The following is a 17,682-nucleotide window of genomic DNA, read 5'->3' on the forward strand; positions in this document are numbered from 1 at the left end:
CTTGCAAAGCTGCACAGCTTTAAAAACAGGCTCTTTACCCTCTTTTATTGAAACTTACCAAACAGTAAACAGAAGGTGCAATAAAACACCATGCTAAACCTCTGTTTTGATCTCAGTTGCAGTGATAACATTTGTCATGCTGCAGTTACCTGGAGGTCCAATCTGCTGACAGATAGAAAGCAGGTGCAGCTTGTTATTAGAGCTGAGGAAATATAAACTGACAGGTAACTGCTGCTGATCAGAGTTTATTAACCGAGAGAGAAGAATAACGAGACGTCGCTGAATGCATTGCTCTTTCTAACAACATACCCGGGTTGCTTCTAGACATTTAAGTTATTAAAAAACAAAGAGGTCAGCAGCGTTTTCACTGCACAAGACATCAACAACAGAATCTCCAGAAACCAAACTGCTCACACTCATTCATCACTTGTTGATAAGGCAGCATTCCTCTGGCACACTGGCTCTGTGATTCACAGAAAACCTCATTCATCAGTAACACTGACCGAGCACGGTGGAGGCTGCAGCGTGATCCATTAGTGCCTGTAGATGAGATCACTGCTCTCTTCTCTGGCTTGGACTGAGGGAGAGGGTGGGAGGAGGGGGTGAGGATATCTGTTCTGTAGGGAATCTGAAATGTTGAAAAGCCGCCTAAGAAGATCACCCCCCGCCCCTCCTCCACCACCGTTTGAAGTGCCAGTGTTCAAGACATGGAACAGGCACCAAGTGCAGCCCCAGCTTTGGTTTACAGTGAGAAACTTGTACAACTTCAGATGTTGACTGAATATATTAAAATGCGCGAAGTCACAGTCTTAAAACTAAAGCCCCATAAAAAATATATACTTGAGATAAGTACATAGTCATAATATTTTGAAATTCTTTATTAGGATTAATTCCTTGAAATGTATTATCTTGTTTTCAAGGAGATCCTCAAGTATGAGAAAAGGGTTTTACGAAATAGTGAAATTTTTTTGAGAAAATAGTTATAGATTTTAAAGACTGAATTCATTATTTTATTAAAGTAAAGTTTTAATATTATAAGTGATATTTCCAGAAAAAAGTCATACATTTGATTTCTTAATATTGCATTATTATTAGTATCAAGAAACAGAGAGCACCCACATACTTCTGTTTTGTAGTGGTCGGATTTAAAGGTATCATTTGTTATCTCTGTGTTCTCTTCAAATTTAGTAGTTTATCAAGAAACAGTGAGATTGGTTCAAGATTTAGGTCCAGAAGGAGTCAAATTTCAGTGAGCACAATTTCCCTCAGCTGTTTTTATCTCATAAAATTATTACTTTTTTCAGTCCTTTTACTTACTTAGCTCCGTTTTTTTTCGTTGTACAATCTAACCATTTATCATAAACAAGTCATTGTTTTTGTTACAAACAACCAGTTGTCATAATTCACAGAAGCAGAGGACCTCTCTAAAGTGTATCCGCCTGTGGTGCTGATATCTTAATCTGACTGTTTTCCTTTGTCATCACTGCTGGATGGTCCAGAGGAGGTTCAGTTTGTTGTCCAGGTCAAGAACAGTACAACCAGGTACTGAACAAACATTTACTACATTACAAATCACCGAAGAAACAACAGTTTGGTATCAAGAGTGTCACAGACTGAATATTACACTGATTAATGTACATCATTTAAATAATGTTCAACATTTTCTTTCTGTATTTGTTTTGTCAATTGATAAGATTGAACTCAGCAAGATTAGCTGCTGTTTTTTCATTTGGTGCTGAAAGTAGTAAGGCATGTGTACTGCACCAGTCACATTTACTGTACGTGCTCTCTTTGTTGCATTACCTCATTCCAAAACCAGCTAAATCTGGTCTGAGTGAGAAATACCTATTGAAGGACACTATTCAATGGATGACTGACCCGGTGGGAAAAGCCTTGAAAGGCGAGCTGAGGTTTTTGTTTCTGCAGCTATGACTGAGGTTGTGTTTCAGGCTGAAAGGAAGAGGCTAAGTCTCCATCGTGACCGTGCAGCGTCGTCCCTGAGACAATTGCTCAGAAATGACAGTGGAGAACTTTCTCAATAAATCTGATATTCCCACGTACACGTTACCTGTGCACCTGTATGTATGGCCTTTTGTATATCTGGTAGTGTAAATGTGGTGACATGAAACCATTGGACTCGGCACATGTTTAATTTTCTTTTAAACAGTGACAAGGGTGAACAGTTGATGGCCGTTTCTCACCCTGTTTGTTTTCCGTGCACGGAACAGGCTGAATGTTCCCACACTCGAGTCCCCATGGTCTCATGTGACAGGGGACATTTGGGCCAAGAGATTGTACAGAGACGCAGCTTTTTGATCTTGATGATGTTGCTACGATGTTCATTATTAGTAAACTAATAGGGTTTTTCTTAGTGGCTGATATCTAAAGCTATTAGGCCTCCACATGAAGGTGATATGTCAGGAGCAGAAACAGGGAATTTCATCAAATCGTGCACAAACATCAACTTGGCTTCAATGATGACCTCAGTAGCATTGGGGGGTTAAAGGCCAAGGTCACTGTGACCTAAAAACACTATTTTGTGCCTTGTGAACGCTTTATCTGAATAATGCCCTGAGATAATCCTTCCAAATATGCTACATACATCCACTTGGACTCTCAGATTAACTGATTAGATGTAGGTGGTCAAAGTCACAGTGGTCTCACAAAACATGACATCTCAAAACTGCCTGACGGATAGTCCTTTAAATTTGGACTTATTGGATGGTCACAGCATCCTCATACCAGTCTGGAAATGTACACAGGCTGATCCTGCACTGGTTGGTGAAGGCATGCAACCACAGTACAGTATTTCTTGATTTATAAAAGATAAGAGATGGAGGAGGATATTTCTTGTTGCTTTAAGCTGGACACCAAACCCCTTCACATCAGACAAACTGTACGTTCCTGTCTGTAAGGACATCAGTTCAGTCACATAGTGAAACACAAAATGCATCCAGAAAAATCTTTACTCCACCATATTCACACATATGGTTAAAATTCCTCTTTTTTCCAACACAAGAAGTCCTGTCTTATTGCAACCATGCAGACTTGGAGACTCGAGGAGGCAAACAAACTAATCTGGTCTTTTTGCAGCTCCAATACGAGTAGGCATTTTTGGTTTTATAAGGTGATATTTTTACAAGCAAACAGGCTGATCAGCAGCAGGTTGATACTAAACACCTAATCATGTCGGATTTCTGTCAATGACCCTCAGAACCATCACCATAGTTACCAGCACACAACAATGCAACCTTCACAAATCTACACAACCCCCCATATCTGCCCCATTGCTTTACTGCTCTGTTGTTATCTGTTGCCATTGGTAACATGGCATTTACTACAGAAGACTGTATATGTTTGTGTGTGTGTGTTAGTGTATATATGTATCATATATGTATTGGTGCCTCCTGGATTTGGAGTACACAGGCTTGTGGTGTACATGTAAATGTATTTGGTTTTGCCTTATGTGTGCGTAAGTGAATGTGTGGAGCAGGATTAGTGTGTTCGGCATATGGATGTGTGTGTGTGTGTCTGTGTGTGTGTGTGTCTGTGTGTCCAGGCAGATGGCTTACAGAGGCCTCAAGTGTTCTTGATAAAAAGAGCCAGCTGGAGGCAGGTACTGAGCTACTTCAATCAAGCAGAACCACCATTTCAGTGTATTTGCCGTAATTTACCCCAAAAATATACAACGATTTTTATCTTCAATACATTACACAAAGGGAATATAAAATTGCCCTTATTTTCTTCTTTGTTTACATATCAAATTGAGCCCATGCCACTTAAGTCTTCAAAGTACTCTCAATGGTTACAAAGTATGTACTTAAACCTATGTGGTTATTTTGTCCTGATGGGTTTTCTTGAGGAAGCAGGAGTTATCTACAGCATACAGATGACATTTTATAAATGACTTTATTTCCATATACCAGTTATCAAGTCCTTTGTGTTTAACTTGACACGTGTCAACCACACCCCATAAACTCTAAAACAGAAAACACCAGCACCTATCACCGTCACTCACACACCTCAACACACCCGGTCGTCAGGCTGACAAGCCTTGAACTAGATGTTTATCTCATTCGTATCCAGCTCCACTGCTCTTGGTCTGAGCGTTGCGTCAAAAAAAACCTGCTGATCCAGTTCAACAACAACAACTAAGTCACACTTTACGTTCATGTCATTCTGTATGTCTTCCTCTTTCTCCCTACACCTCTCTTCTCCGTTCATCTGTCATCAAGCACTTGAGCAGTCAGTCTCAAGTTGGATGCCAATTTACACATGGTCTTTTTGTCTATTGGTTTTGTTTTAATAGCAATCTGAGGGTAACATCTCCAGACTGAGTACTTATATAAATACTGATGACTTAAAACAGTCCTCACTCACAACAGGTTTGGAAAATCAATAGCAGGATACAGTATTTGGGGGCGTCAAGGTTGAGACACTGATTATTATTATTAATAATATTCCTGCAGACTGCTTTGACATGGCAAGGTAGGGCATCAGCTAAGTGGAGGTGCTATGTACTCTCAGAGAACACTTCTTGTTTCTCACTTATGATAATTGTTATCTAACAAGTGCAGTTCTAAACCTGCCTGTTTGCTTCTTCTTTGTTAATGCTCCAGAGCTACTTCCGTATTATTCCTTGTCATTAGTGACTCCTGCTCAAACAGTTCTACAATATACTGTCATTTTTATATTGTTTGTGTGCTGGACATTGTGAGCAGAGCTTTTCATAAACCATCTATGGTGCAGGGTGAAGTTAGAAAACTGTGGGATGACCTGGTTTATCTGCATTGAGGATTTTATAGTTAATGTTTTTCATGAAATAAAAAGTTAAATGTCTCTATTATTGACCACTTTTGTAGTTTATATTTAAGTTTGAATGGTTTACTTAACTGGTGTTATTTTTTAATATTTTGCATATCGGCTATTTCAGAGGTCTGTTAAGCAAAGAAAAAGCTCTGTAATTCCACTCGATACAAAGTATTACAGCAACAAAACAAACACTGTGTTTTTTCTTTAAAGACAAATCGCCAAAGGGGGAAGGAATTCTGTGAAACATGTAGCCGTGCTCAGCACCTGAAAAACCTGTGACTGTCTGTGTCAGTTCGATAAATTAAAAAAAATATATAAATCAAAGCGATCTAGCTGTGATTTTGACCAGCATTTGTCCCAGTTGTCCATGGACTAAATGCACTTGTCGCTTCTTCATTCAATTTCACAACAGTGAATTTTGACCATACCACAAATCCAAATCAAGTCCAAACTCAACACTGCACTTTGCATGACCACAAAGAATACAGATGCCAAGTATAAAGATGATTAGCCGAGCAATTCGCAAGATATACACATAAAGACAGACAATTGTTGAATTGTTAACTAGATGATAATTTGAAAAAGAGCCAGTGTCTTGTATAGGAGGAGTATAAACAGTAGAATTAGTACAAAGAAGAAAGAGTCATGTTTATACTCACTGGGTGCTCTGGTAGACCTCCACTGAGCTGTTCAGTTCTTCTAGCTGTCCCATCAGAAGCTGCAGGTTGGCGTTCACATAGCTCATCTCCAACAAAACCATCTCTTTAACCTTGTTATTAGATGTGGCCCTGCTCACAAGATAGGTGGGAGAGATAGGGATGGAGAGAAAGAGAAAGAAAAAGAAAAAAGGTCAGAACATGTTCCAGTTAAAGAGAGGGCAGAAAAAAAGAAATATCAGCCTTGTTATTATCCACTCTGAGCCAACCCAGCTTTCCTGCCTCTGATTATTAAAACAAGTGGTATTCTGGACCACAGACCTGCGTCACTGTTCCCTGCTGTGCACATCACTTACTCTCCTGCTCACAGCAAAGATCTACAGCTGCAATGTAGCTCAACAGCTCATTCCCACGGTACAAATAAACTTTACCATTAGATGATAAACTTGATATGATCACCCTGTATATGCAGCAGTACACAGGCAAGTGGGCAAGAGGGCCGATATATCTGTCAATGTACAAAGTCATATACACAACCACAATCCTGTCACATGTAGGTTTAGTTCAAGGTCACATTAGCATGGTTTCTTAATAAAGCATTCTGGGAGTTAAGTTAACCAGGTCAAACATTAAAAAAATCAACATCCCTTAAGAATTGATCATGCGATTGATTTGTGTCCAATTTCATTCTGAACAATTTCTGAAACGAAAGCACAACATATACATTTTTGTGTTAAGGTGAAGAAGAACATGGTGCTAAATCTGTCCCTGTGTGTGTGAGAGTGTGTTTATGTGTGTGTGTGTGTGCACACAGACTATATATAAGGAAACCCAGATAAGGGATTAGGATTCACTGCACAGCAGAGATAAGGATGTCATGACACTCTGGGAGGGGGGGGGGACTCCTTTGAAATGAAGAATTTATGATACAATATCACTTGCTGAGAAGTCAACCTGTAATTCAAGTGGATCCATGGTAGCACACACACACACACACACTCCCCCCCCCCCCGCTCGTGGTGTGACTATATCCTTATCGCTGGTTTACAGTCAAACCCTACATCTATTATCTGTCATTCATAACTAATGGGTCCCAAATGTACACACACCCCTGTCAGCCTGTCTCTCTGTCACCTGATTGCTCTCTCTCTCCCTCTACCCTGTAATTACAGAGGATGTTGTTTTTTACGAGGTGAAATGTGAAGAAGCACCCGCAGCTTTTTGCTGAAGTTTATGGAAAACAAGGGTTTAGTCATTATTAGACAATTATTAAAGCCATCATAGCTGTTCTAGATCTGCATACTGTGGTGGAACCTGTGTTGAATATATTAAGAATCACTGGATAAAGTATTGGTTTAACCAGATGTGTTTTTTCTATACAAAACAAAATATGTCAACCCAGAGCTGCTTAACTTGGATGGAGCTAGTTTGAAAATTGGACTGGGGGTGTTCCTGATGAAACTGCACACTTCCCAGTTCAAAGAGTGCCTACCATACCTAGTCTTTATAGAATGTTGCATTATGGGTTATCTGTCTCCTTTGTTGTTGCTGATGTTGCTGGGTGACCAACAGTGTGTGAGTGTTTTTGAGTGCGTCTATAATGAGTATTTCAGAGTAAATCTGCCTGTGTTGGTTCATCCAGTTTAACCTGCATGAGTGTGAAGGCTGATGTAACCTGCTCTGCTGCCACTGAGGATATAAGATCATGAGAAGTGAAGCAGGGAGAAAATCGGTCAAACAACCACTAGGTCTGTCACAGATGATGAGCTCAAAAAGTCCAAAAACTCTTAAATCGTGTCAGAGAGAGATTGACTCTTTGCAGTGACTCAGTCTGATGACTATAGTGGCTCCTGGAACAGGAGTTTGTTATCTACTGATGTCCAACAGGACAAGATGTGTGGTTTAGGTTTTAACAGTGAAACTTTGACAGATGACTTCAGCACATAGCGCTCACTTTATCAGTGAGCATATTGGTTTCACTTTTCTTCTAGCCATTGTCTGAATCCCTGAGTGAACTGTGAACAATAACAGCCTGTTGAATATCATCCTGCAGTGAGTGGGAATAGGACTGTTAACCAGTAAGTGTGGTTTCACTCAAGATATAGCTATTCTTCAAAGTTTTTTATGTTTTGGTCAAGTAAATTCTTTATGGGACAAACCATGGATCTTGGATCGGCGCTAACAACAGATATCACTGAGATAATAAATGCTAACGTTTAGCTTCAACAGGTCAAGCACTGCTCGGCTTTCTTGCTCTGCTTTTGACTAAAAAGAATATATCTCATCATGTGCTGCTTAAGTTTTGGCCGTTCATCTGGTTGTATTTCACAAGTGTCTTCTAACTTCATGTAAGCGCAACACTAAAATTGCTTTAGAATTCCTTTAAAGCACGATGTACAGTATATCTCGCTCTTGCTGAAATATGCAGCTCTTTTTTAAGGATGAGAATCCAGAACAAGGTCCAGTTGCCAAATTGTCTGAAACAACAGATTCAAATGCTTCGGGAGACTTGCAACAAGGCGTCAGGATAGAGATGGAGTGTGTTGGCATTTCCCATACATCAGCTCTAGTTGGGTTGCCTGTCCAGGCAGATTAAAACCCACCCAGACAGAAAAAATCATTTGGTTTGAACTTTGCTAAATTATATATTAGATCACCTTATTTCACACTTTTTTTTAATGAAAGTGTGTGGTCTCAATCTCTGAGACTCTAAAACCCCTAAAAATGGTTAACGGAATAAATTGGTATCAATAAAGGCCTTGGTTGCTCTCTACCAACCTGAGGGGAGAATAGAATAGAAAGAAGAGAACTGGTCAGACCAGATTGACTCCACCTGTTGCTGATAGAAAGAAGAATGCAGAACCAGAGAGAAGACGCACACATGCACACACTGTGTAACTGTGTAACCCTTAAGAAATAGCAGCCTGAAGCCTCAAACCAAGTCTTAACCCTCATAAGCAGTCTGGACCCATGGGGGCCCTGATTTGACCGTAGGTTGTGGGTGTATTCAGTCCCCACAGTATTTAATAACACACACACAAACACACAGTTTTAGTTTTGGCAAAGAGCTTAGAAGATAATTTAACACGTCATCTCTTGATTTTTTTTCCTCCTGGGAAGCTGAGAAACTACTTTTAACATGAGTAGGGGACAATCCTGGCTGATTTTGAAATAAGAGAGGTACCAATGACAACCATGTTGTGGCCATACCAATAGACACAAACACACACATACACTCACACACACACCAAAGATTGGGAGATCGGAGAACTACAGTCAAACCATATATGATTCAAGGCCTTAAAAATAAAGCTGAGGGCATACCTGAAACTCAAAGATGCACCCAGGCTGTTGTCTGGGCTGCAGCTGTGTTGGCACACAGACACACACAGAGACACAAACAGACACACACACAGAGAGTCCACTTGCCCCTGGCCTTGGCTGGGCAGACTATCTGAAGGACTGAAGGAATGTGGAGGTTCCTGAGGCTGACTGTAGTCTTAGACAGGCCGAACAGACGCACACACACACACACACTAATCTTAACATAAAAATTCAAAGAATTGAACCAGTAATCCCAGATCCCAGTGGGCCAAGTTGAGGAGATTGTCTTATAGTGATTCTCTTGACAGGAAGCTACAGCCTCAGTGACTAAATATACCACGATACTTTTTCATAGAAACATTACGTCGCTAAGTGCACCTTCATAAATAGAAGTATAATAATCAACTGCAATTCAATTCAGCCAGCATGCAGTAAACACTTCTTTTACAAAGCTTATAATTTCCCAACTCTGTTGACACTCTGTCAGTGAGCTGCTCTCCAGTTTATTTTACTCTGGACATTTCTGAGGTTGTAGTTTTTCCACACATTGTGCTGTAGATTTCCAGTAGACAATTAACTGCAATAATAAGCCATAAAAAGATGACGTTTAACTCTGGATGTTTCCTGCTTCCTATTTTGGTCTCACCAGGAAGCTAATAGCTGAGAGACGTGTTTGTTTTCCAGTGTAGCAGGTTCTTGTGGTGTTACAACAAAATCATAGTCAATCTCCTAATCTCCTTGCCTGATGTCAACAGACATATTCACATTTGATAATGCTTCTCGATTCATTTTCAATGTCCAAGGGGCTTTTTCAGTAGTAAAGGAGTAGAGCTCCAACCAATCAGAGCAACAAAACGAATGACAGACCAAAGAGTGTCAGAAACAGATTAGAGTCTTCAGTGTGCAGCAGGTGCTCCTGCTTTAGCAAAAATATAACACCCAGTTAATTTAACACTATCTCAAATGCAGATTCTACAGAATGGAGGCTGAAGGCTACAGAATATAACTATTATGGCATTCACACAACAATACATTTCACATACACAAATCTGTTCCATAAACATGCCTTATTTTGTTTTATTATTGTCTAAAAAAATCAACAAATATGTTGAAAAACTAAAATGCTGTGAATTCTTTACTAATCAGCATCGCTTCCTTCCACCAAGTTTCATGGAAATTTGACTAAAACCTATTCTTCTCAACAGAGGTAAAAACAATAAAGTAAAAGGAAAAAAAGTTTAAAACTAAATGTAAACACTGCATTATTGGTCCAGCTCAATCAAAGGCTTTTAAACACAGAAACTGTACAAACATGAAAGTGTATTAAAAGCCAAACCTATATTTGTTTTAAAGGTGACTCTGAGTATCACGATATGTATTCTACATTAAACTGTTTGTGTCACCACAGAAATATTTAATAGGCTGTTTAGTTTCTATTCTAGAAATGAAGTGTTAGTCATCAGGATGTTGAGTGTAATTATGTTGTAGAAAAAAAGTCCCTTACATGACTGGACACAAAGCACAAGGGTTCAGAGGCTGTGACTGAGCAGGTGAGTTGCTCACATTTCCCTGTTGCATTGTACCTGATGGGACGTCTAATCTCAAATTCATCCATACAACCCTGACACATTTGGTTTCAGACTTCAGACCTCTACAGCCAAACAGAGAACCAATGTAAAATCACAAAAAGCAGCCAGATCTATTTCAAAAGGCCTGATAGGAAGCATCACTGCTTTGAGACTTCTAATAAAAAACTAAAGCCCAGGAAAATGTCTATTTTTGTTCTAAGGTCACATTTCTCAGTAGCTCTTTGAATACATGAACTGCTCCTTGTGTTACCATCATTTATTATCATCGGCCCACGTTTGGTTGTTTTAAGGCTCACCATGAATTCCTGGCAACTCATAAACACGACGATGACGGAAGAGAAGCTAGACTTGTCCCAACATCAACAGAGCAGAGTTTACAATGGGTCCCATATACCTAAGTGATCTACCTGCCAAGCAATTCGGAGAAATGAATGACGCAACTATACATGATGTGAGCAAAGATATAATTAGAATGGTGGGCCTTCCCTTGTGTAACTCCTGCAATTACACATCTTTGCATATGTGTATTTATGTTGTGAGGTTATGTTATGTTATGAGCTGAACCAATCCTGCACTTTGTTCTCTGTATGTTTCAGACTGATTCCATCTTCCCACTTAAAAACCCATCAGATACACAGTATGTACAATGTGTGTTTTTATTGCTCATGTTGTGCTTACTTCAGCAGGTTCTCAGCTCCGGCCCTCATCCTCATCTCTTTGATGATCTCATGGTTCAGAGTGGCTCGCTTATTCTGCAGTTTGCTTCGTCCAGTCTGGGCGCATGGGTTACAACCCTGAGATGAGGAGACACAAGAACAGTCAGGTCAGCAGAGAATAATAACATAATGAAATGTTGTGAGCGAGAAAACTGCCCTATAATGAACCTGCGGCCGCTTCGGGAGGATTCAAGCCTCCATGCACCAGGAGCCCAGGTGAGCTATTGGGCGCCACCATCTCTATTCCAGGGGAATCCCAGGCAAGTGATACTATGATCCACTGAGCCAGTCTTACTTCTTATTCAGAGCATCTAGCAATTCATCAATTTAAATCTGAAAATGTCATGAACTCAGTGACAGATGACCTTCAGAAAATGTCAACTATTATTTGTATGTTCTTGAATCTATTTTTATTGTTCCTTAAACTATATTATAGTTGATAATATAACTATTAGATATGTGCGCTAAAACTCACATTTGCTGTATACATTCCTGTGATTCTTTAGAAAAGTATTTAATTTTTTTTAGGTTTTACTATTATTACTTCATCTTCCCCCTTGTTTTAACAGTACATTTGTGTGTATGTGTGTGTTTGTGTGTGGACATGTAATGGCCTGTATCTGGCTGTACTGAGTGTCCTTGTTTTAACCACCAGGTCCCAGCCTTCCTAAGTCAACAGACTGTCACTCACTCACAGCAGCATAGATAAACTGACCTCAGACATTCATAGTGACTGACTAACAACACAGCAGAGGTGTGGCCTATACTGTATGGAGACCTGTCAGCTCAGTAAAACCAGTTAGTTTACTGTCCTCATCAGCATGGAAAACGTTTTCATTAACGTGATTTATCAGACTAAAATCTAATATCAGGAGTAAAATCAGCTTCAGTTACTGCTGAGCAGCGTCAGGGCCAGAGGTCACCGCTCTCAACTTAAAACATACACTGAATATTGGTTTGATCATACAGATGTCAGAGATGACAGTGCATGTCATCCTTCCTTTGTGCCAAGGTAAGACACACATCAGCATAAGTCAAGCTTCTGACTAATGCTCAAACAATAGCCAACTAGTGGTGTCACCACTCTGGTACTTAAAAAGACTTGGGTGTTTTTTTAATATTGGTTTCATTGACTGAACAGGGAGTAAATTAATTAAATAAAAAAATTTATCATGTTTACACCTGTCCAAACTTTGTCTTTTCCCACCAATTTTCAAACCTTTTTCTCCTACTGCGTTCAAAGTAGAGAGGTCGCAGAGAGCCACCTGGCTCCATTACACATGGTGTCACCTGATATCAAGAAGACCACACTCAACCTCCTCTTATCCGCTCACAACTTCTGCTCTGTCAATGATATACAGTGATTCCTCACTGGCTTCCCACACATATATACCAAAGGTATCCACACTCAAATGCACTCATCATATGATAATGATAGTTATAGCTCAAAATCAATATCCTTATTTATCACTTGATTAGTTGTTTGGCGTTGGTGGAAAAAAGGTTGTTACTAAGGTTGAGTAACATGGCTCGCACACACAAACAAGCGCACGCACACGGAGCATGACTCACGAGAGGAGATTTGATCGCATGGCGCGCGCACAGTTTACGTGACCCGTGAGAGGCAGGACACCAGAGTTAGATATCGTAGTTTTTACAATTCTTACGTTTATGAAACCGGGACGCTATGAGACCGCAGTATTTTACCCTGCACCACCTGTGTGCCCCTCCACCTTCCACATGCATTTAGTGTTACATATGGATCATATCACTGGAAGAAACTCCCTGTAAGATACAGAACAGGACAGAGGAACCTGACAGTACCTCCTGTACTGAAATAAACATGAGAGTTCAAACTGTTGCAACATGGGTCACATTTAATTGGTCAAATGTTTTGTTTACAGTGTATTTCCCTCTACAACCACTGAGCATCATCACCTGGGTGGACCTCTACAAATATTTCAGCAACTGAGAGTGTAATGATTAACCATTAATACAAACAGAAGCCTCGGTAATTACCAACTGAGCTGTATTGAGGGCCCGCCTAGGACATGGTGTGGCGGGACAGAGTGGTAGCTATTCTTGGAATGACGGCAGGGTGAGGAAATTAGTACACAACAGGGTAGGGCATGGACGTACTGCAGCGTGTCACCACTCAGTAACATAAAAAATGGGGTGTATGTTTGTTTAAGAGAACAAGGGAGTGGCCTGCTGTTGATAGTAACCGCGGCAACAGGATTCCAATTCCTGATATCAAGGACTTTATAAAACTTCAGCCTGTGATTACATTCCAGAAATATTGTGGCGCTCATTCAATACCTTTTACAATTTGTCTTTTCATCAAAACAACCCTGATGGTCTGACATCACACCTTTAAATCAGAAGAGCTATGTTAGAAAAATTACGACCCTTTCTATTGTGTCGAGGTTTTTGCCCCTGACCACTCGTTGGTTTGTTTATCAGCAGGATTACGCTACAACTACCAAACAGCTTTACAACTAAATAGGAGAAAGGGTTGGACATGGGTCAAGAAAGACCGCTTTAAATTAAGCGTGGATCTGGACAGAGGGGCAGATCTTGGAATGTTTAATCCCTTTCATTAAATGTTAAGTCAAGTTTTTCAAAAACTTTTTTTTATCCTATTTGTTTAAACCCTCTTTACTTCCTGACAGCTATCAATAAATCCCATTGTATGGAGAAAAAAATAAATAAAATGGGTGTCCGTGGTCTAACGGGATGGTAATAAACACATCATCATTTCATTCATGATTGGCTGGCGTACCTGTCTGTCACCAGCAGACCTGCCTGCCTGTGTGCACTCTGCCTGGGTTTTCAGAGACCATAGTCAAAAATTAGTGAGCCGAAAAGTCGTCTTCCAGCAGTTTTCAGACAGTGTGCCTTCGTGTGTTTTCGGCGGGTTTAGCCTGATCTTGCTAGCTTTTCCACTATTACCAATCCTAGTTATGATATTGAAAAAATATTGATATTTTCATCAATCTCCCAAAGAATAATGCATGGATCTAAATGAAAAAGCGAATTTAAGGGACCTGTTGGCGATTGGGAATGTTCTAGTTATTGTATTCAATATAATTTTTCTTTTAGCCTGCAACTTTTAGTTTGTCTACCTTATATATCATCGCTGGAAAGTAAAGTTTCTAGTCACTGCTGCACAGACATATTAGACATCCTGGTCTGAGGGAACACACAGGGAACTGACCCCGTAAACCTGGCTGCCAGCCCTGCCAATGCCTTGCCTAACCCACAGAACCACTCAGGGAATTGAACCTCTCATAACGTGGGCATGCTCAAACAGTGCAGCCTTTCTCTACAAGCAAACAGAACTCTTAATTAGAGCAAAGCACAAAGGCGGTGCAGTCCATTATCATATCCATCAAACAGCAAATAATTTGCTGTAGTGTAACTGAGGCCGCTTCATAAAGAACATGTGGAGGAATGGCTCTTGGGATAGTTGGTTGATACAAGTGGTGATTAGGACTGGAAACCAGCCATTGACAGCTTCACTCAGTCCAATGAGAGACAAAGGTAATTTCAGTGAATTAATGTAAGAGACAATATAGGATCACAGCTGCATCTCTCCTTTGTTTTTGCCAATACAAACCCTGGTGAGGGAATCTCAGAGTCTACAAGTCGAGGGAGCTCCTCAGCTTTGTGCACCAGGACACATGTTGTCAATTTGTGTCTGTGGTCTGGCTGGAAGACGGCCTTGGGCCAGATGTTACGTCAATGCTCTCACTGGCCGAGGAGGATGAGGGGAAGAAACATGCCGAATCAGCTTTCTGTTGTGCCATGTTTCCATCCTGAAGCCGTCCATTCAGACATCAGCCAGCTAGAGGTGAAACAGTGGATGTGCTGGGAAGGAAGCCTCGAACCACAACAGCTCCCTAGGGCATCGGTCGAACCCAGCGAGGCCTTGTAACTCATTAAACTCATTTTCAGCCAAGAGAAAGTGGGGCAGAATAAATGGCGGCAGAGCTCCTCTTGGCTCCGCTTAGTTGAAATTTGACCAAAAAGTTTCCAAATTGCAAATCTCTTTACCATGACACAATGAGAAGGCAGAACTCATTACTCTGTGGTATCAGCAAACGTGCAAACGGAGGAGGGCTGTGCAATGAAAGATTCCCTAACTGAGACATAGAGAGGCTCAAAGACCATGGAGAAAGACAGAAAAACATGGATGTAATAGTATTGAAGGTTTAGCCGTCCAGCTCCCCAGTCTTCCATCAGGTCCAGTGGCACAGTCCCACACGCATCCCAATGACCTTTTTATAAACACAGGAAGTGCAGCACAGAACCTAAATCCAGACAGCGTTCAGAGGGGGATTCGGGGGATGAAAAACACAAAGGCCCTGTTCAGATACCCATCAAAACAAGCTTGTCTATAAAAACACTCCAGTTAAGGACACCGTTACAAATGTTGAGGAATGAGACATGGACCACTGCATGGCAGACGGGGAGCTCAGTAAAAACACACTGGATAATCACTCAGCCACTGACAAGTGTCTTTCTCACAGACAAGCTCCTGAAAACATTACAGTCGCAGAAACATGTCAACATGAAACTGGTTAGAGAGGTTTCTCTGCTGGTGGAGCCATGAATGCTGATTGTTCCACTGATGACTGTCACCGTATATAATTAATCTCCATAATGAAAAGGTCTTAACTTCAACACAAATACAGACAGGGAGATTAATCACCTTTCCTGAGTACCAATTTGGATATCACTAACATTTGCATTTCAGCATTTCTGAATTACCCAATTATTTTTTCTTAGATGCTGAGCATCTCCCGTGTGGAACTCTAAGATACGATCAACCATCAAGAAGGTTCCCTAATTTTTTTTACCAGCTTAACAGTAAGCACAAAACAGGTCTGACAAATGGGGGTAGGTTAATCTGACCTCAGTTTACCAGCAGTATCAGTCAGGCCACTTGTTGATTGTTAATCACTCTCACACCACTGACAACAACCAGGGAACTGAAAAGGTTAATTATGGGATGTTTGGTCACTGCTCTTTTAGTGTCTCTAACTATCAGCAAAAGCAGGAGATATGGCTATTCAAGGAGTGCAACACACACACACACACACACACACACACACACACACACACACACACACACACACACACAGAGAGAGAGACAGACAGACAGACAGACAGACACCTGTAGCTGACAGCGTCAGCTACTGCTGTTGGCATACTGCTTGGCATACTGCTACGGCATACTGTATCAGGAGCTGCCATGTTTGTTACAATAAATTTAAGAAAAGTGACTTATAAAAAATTATAATCATTTTGCTGTTATGTCTTTAGTTTGTCTTTTCTAATGATTTCCTGTTCACCTGAGTGGAGTTTAGTATGTGCTTGGTGAGCTACAATCTTGAATCAAATTAGCAATTAATTAATAACTGACAAAATATATATTATATTAATTAAATATTAAAAAGCAAGTGTATTATTATTGACAATATAAATGCCCCGGTATATTAAAAGTATTAGGTATATACAATACCTAAAACAACGTTCAATATGTATTATTTAACAAATTGTATGTGGTGTTCTGTATGAATGCAATGTTTTATTGTGTCAAATATAACTGTGGTTTCACCTGATGTGTAGTTTCACACCGTAACAACGGACTGGCTCCATCCTTGGGATAAATAACGAGGTAGTTCAGTAAATGTTAATAAATGTATATGTTGGAGAGAAGAAGAGAATAATTCAAGTTCAACTAAAAGTTCAAGCAGACGCGGCAAGTTCCGGTGAAGTCCTCGTTCTTCTATGTGCGAATGGAGATGTGTTGTCGGCCTGTCTGCGACACTTTGAAAGGTTTTTGTCGGAAAGTGAAGAGACGAGAGTCCGCTCACCTTTCTGAAGTAGCTCCTGTCTCCTCCGCCGTCCTTCAGGCCGTTCGGTAAAAGCGTGTCCGTCATCCTGAAGACAGCAGGAACCACAGCGGGAACAAGAACAACAGCAGGAACAACAGCTGGAACCACAAGCGAAGTGAAGTAAGATCAGTTTAAGGCAGAGCGGTGCCGCTGCTGCTCCTCTTCTCCAGGTGAGTATCCTACACTGTGTGTGTCAATCTGCTGCTGCTGCGCACACACACACTGAACCAGCTCCTCCGCTAACTCCGCCCCCCCCCCCCCAGCATAGACACAGCGCATGGTGCGTTCACGGCCGCACACTCCCACCTGAGTCAGTCGGGCAGGCACGTCCACCCACAGGCTACATGCTAACACTGCTAGCAACACTGTTCAACAACACTGGTCACAACAAAAGACTGAGCTGCAAAAGCTAACGTTAGCATCGAGCATGTTAGGCCAAATAAAGTAAATCACTGTTATAATAAAACAGCCTGGTTGGGCTGATTCAAGACCAGAGGGTGTTTCCTTTATATTGTATTTATATTAACAATTAAATAATCAGTCATCAAAGTGGTGATCACATCTAAGTGAACTCAGCCACAGGAAAACATAGAGGCTACAGGGTAATAGTTATCTGAAGCTATAAAAATAATAAAAACCTACATATCTTGACCAATCTATAGTGTCTGATGTAGCTTAATAG

The 17,682-nt window shown here is 40.7% G+C and overlaps 1 protein-coding gene across 2 annotated transcripts in view; it reads right to left on the minus strand.

The window, feature by feature from the left end:
- Positions 1–17,230, minus strand: part of rhpn2 (rhophilin, Rho GTPase binding protein 2) — a 32,702-nt gene extending 15,472 nt beyond the window's left edge. For both annotated transcript variants that reach the window (XM_053419453.1, XM_053419448.1), the window contains exons 1-3: positions 16,980–17,230; positions 11,060–11,175; positions 5,472–5,600 (exon numbers count right to left, since the gene is read on the minus strand). In XM_053419453.1, coding sequence (XP_053275428.1) covers positions 5,472–5,600; positions 11,060–11,175; positions 16,980–17,045 — 311 coding nt within the window. In that variant the 5' untranslated portion in view covers positions 17,046–17,230. The remainder of the gene's footprint in view (positions 1–5,471; positions 5,601–11,059; positions 11,176–16,979) is intronic.
- Positions 17,231–17,682: the final 452 nt, after the last annotated feature.

This window comes from Pleuronectes platessa, chromosome 1 (genome assembly GCF_947347685.1).
Source record: "Pleuronectes platessa chromosome 1, fPlePla1.1, whole genome shotgun sequence".
In the NCBI taxonomy this organism is placed as follows: domain Eukaryota; kingdom Metazoa; phylum Chordata; class Actinopteri; order Pleuronectiformes; family Pleuronectidae; genus Pleuronectes; species Pleuronectes platessa.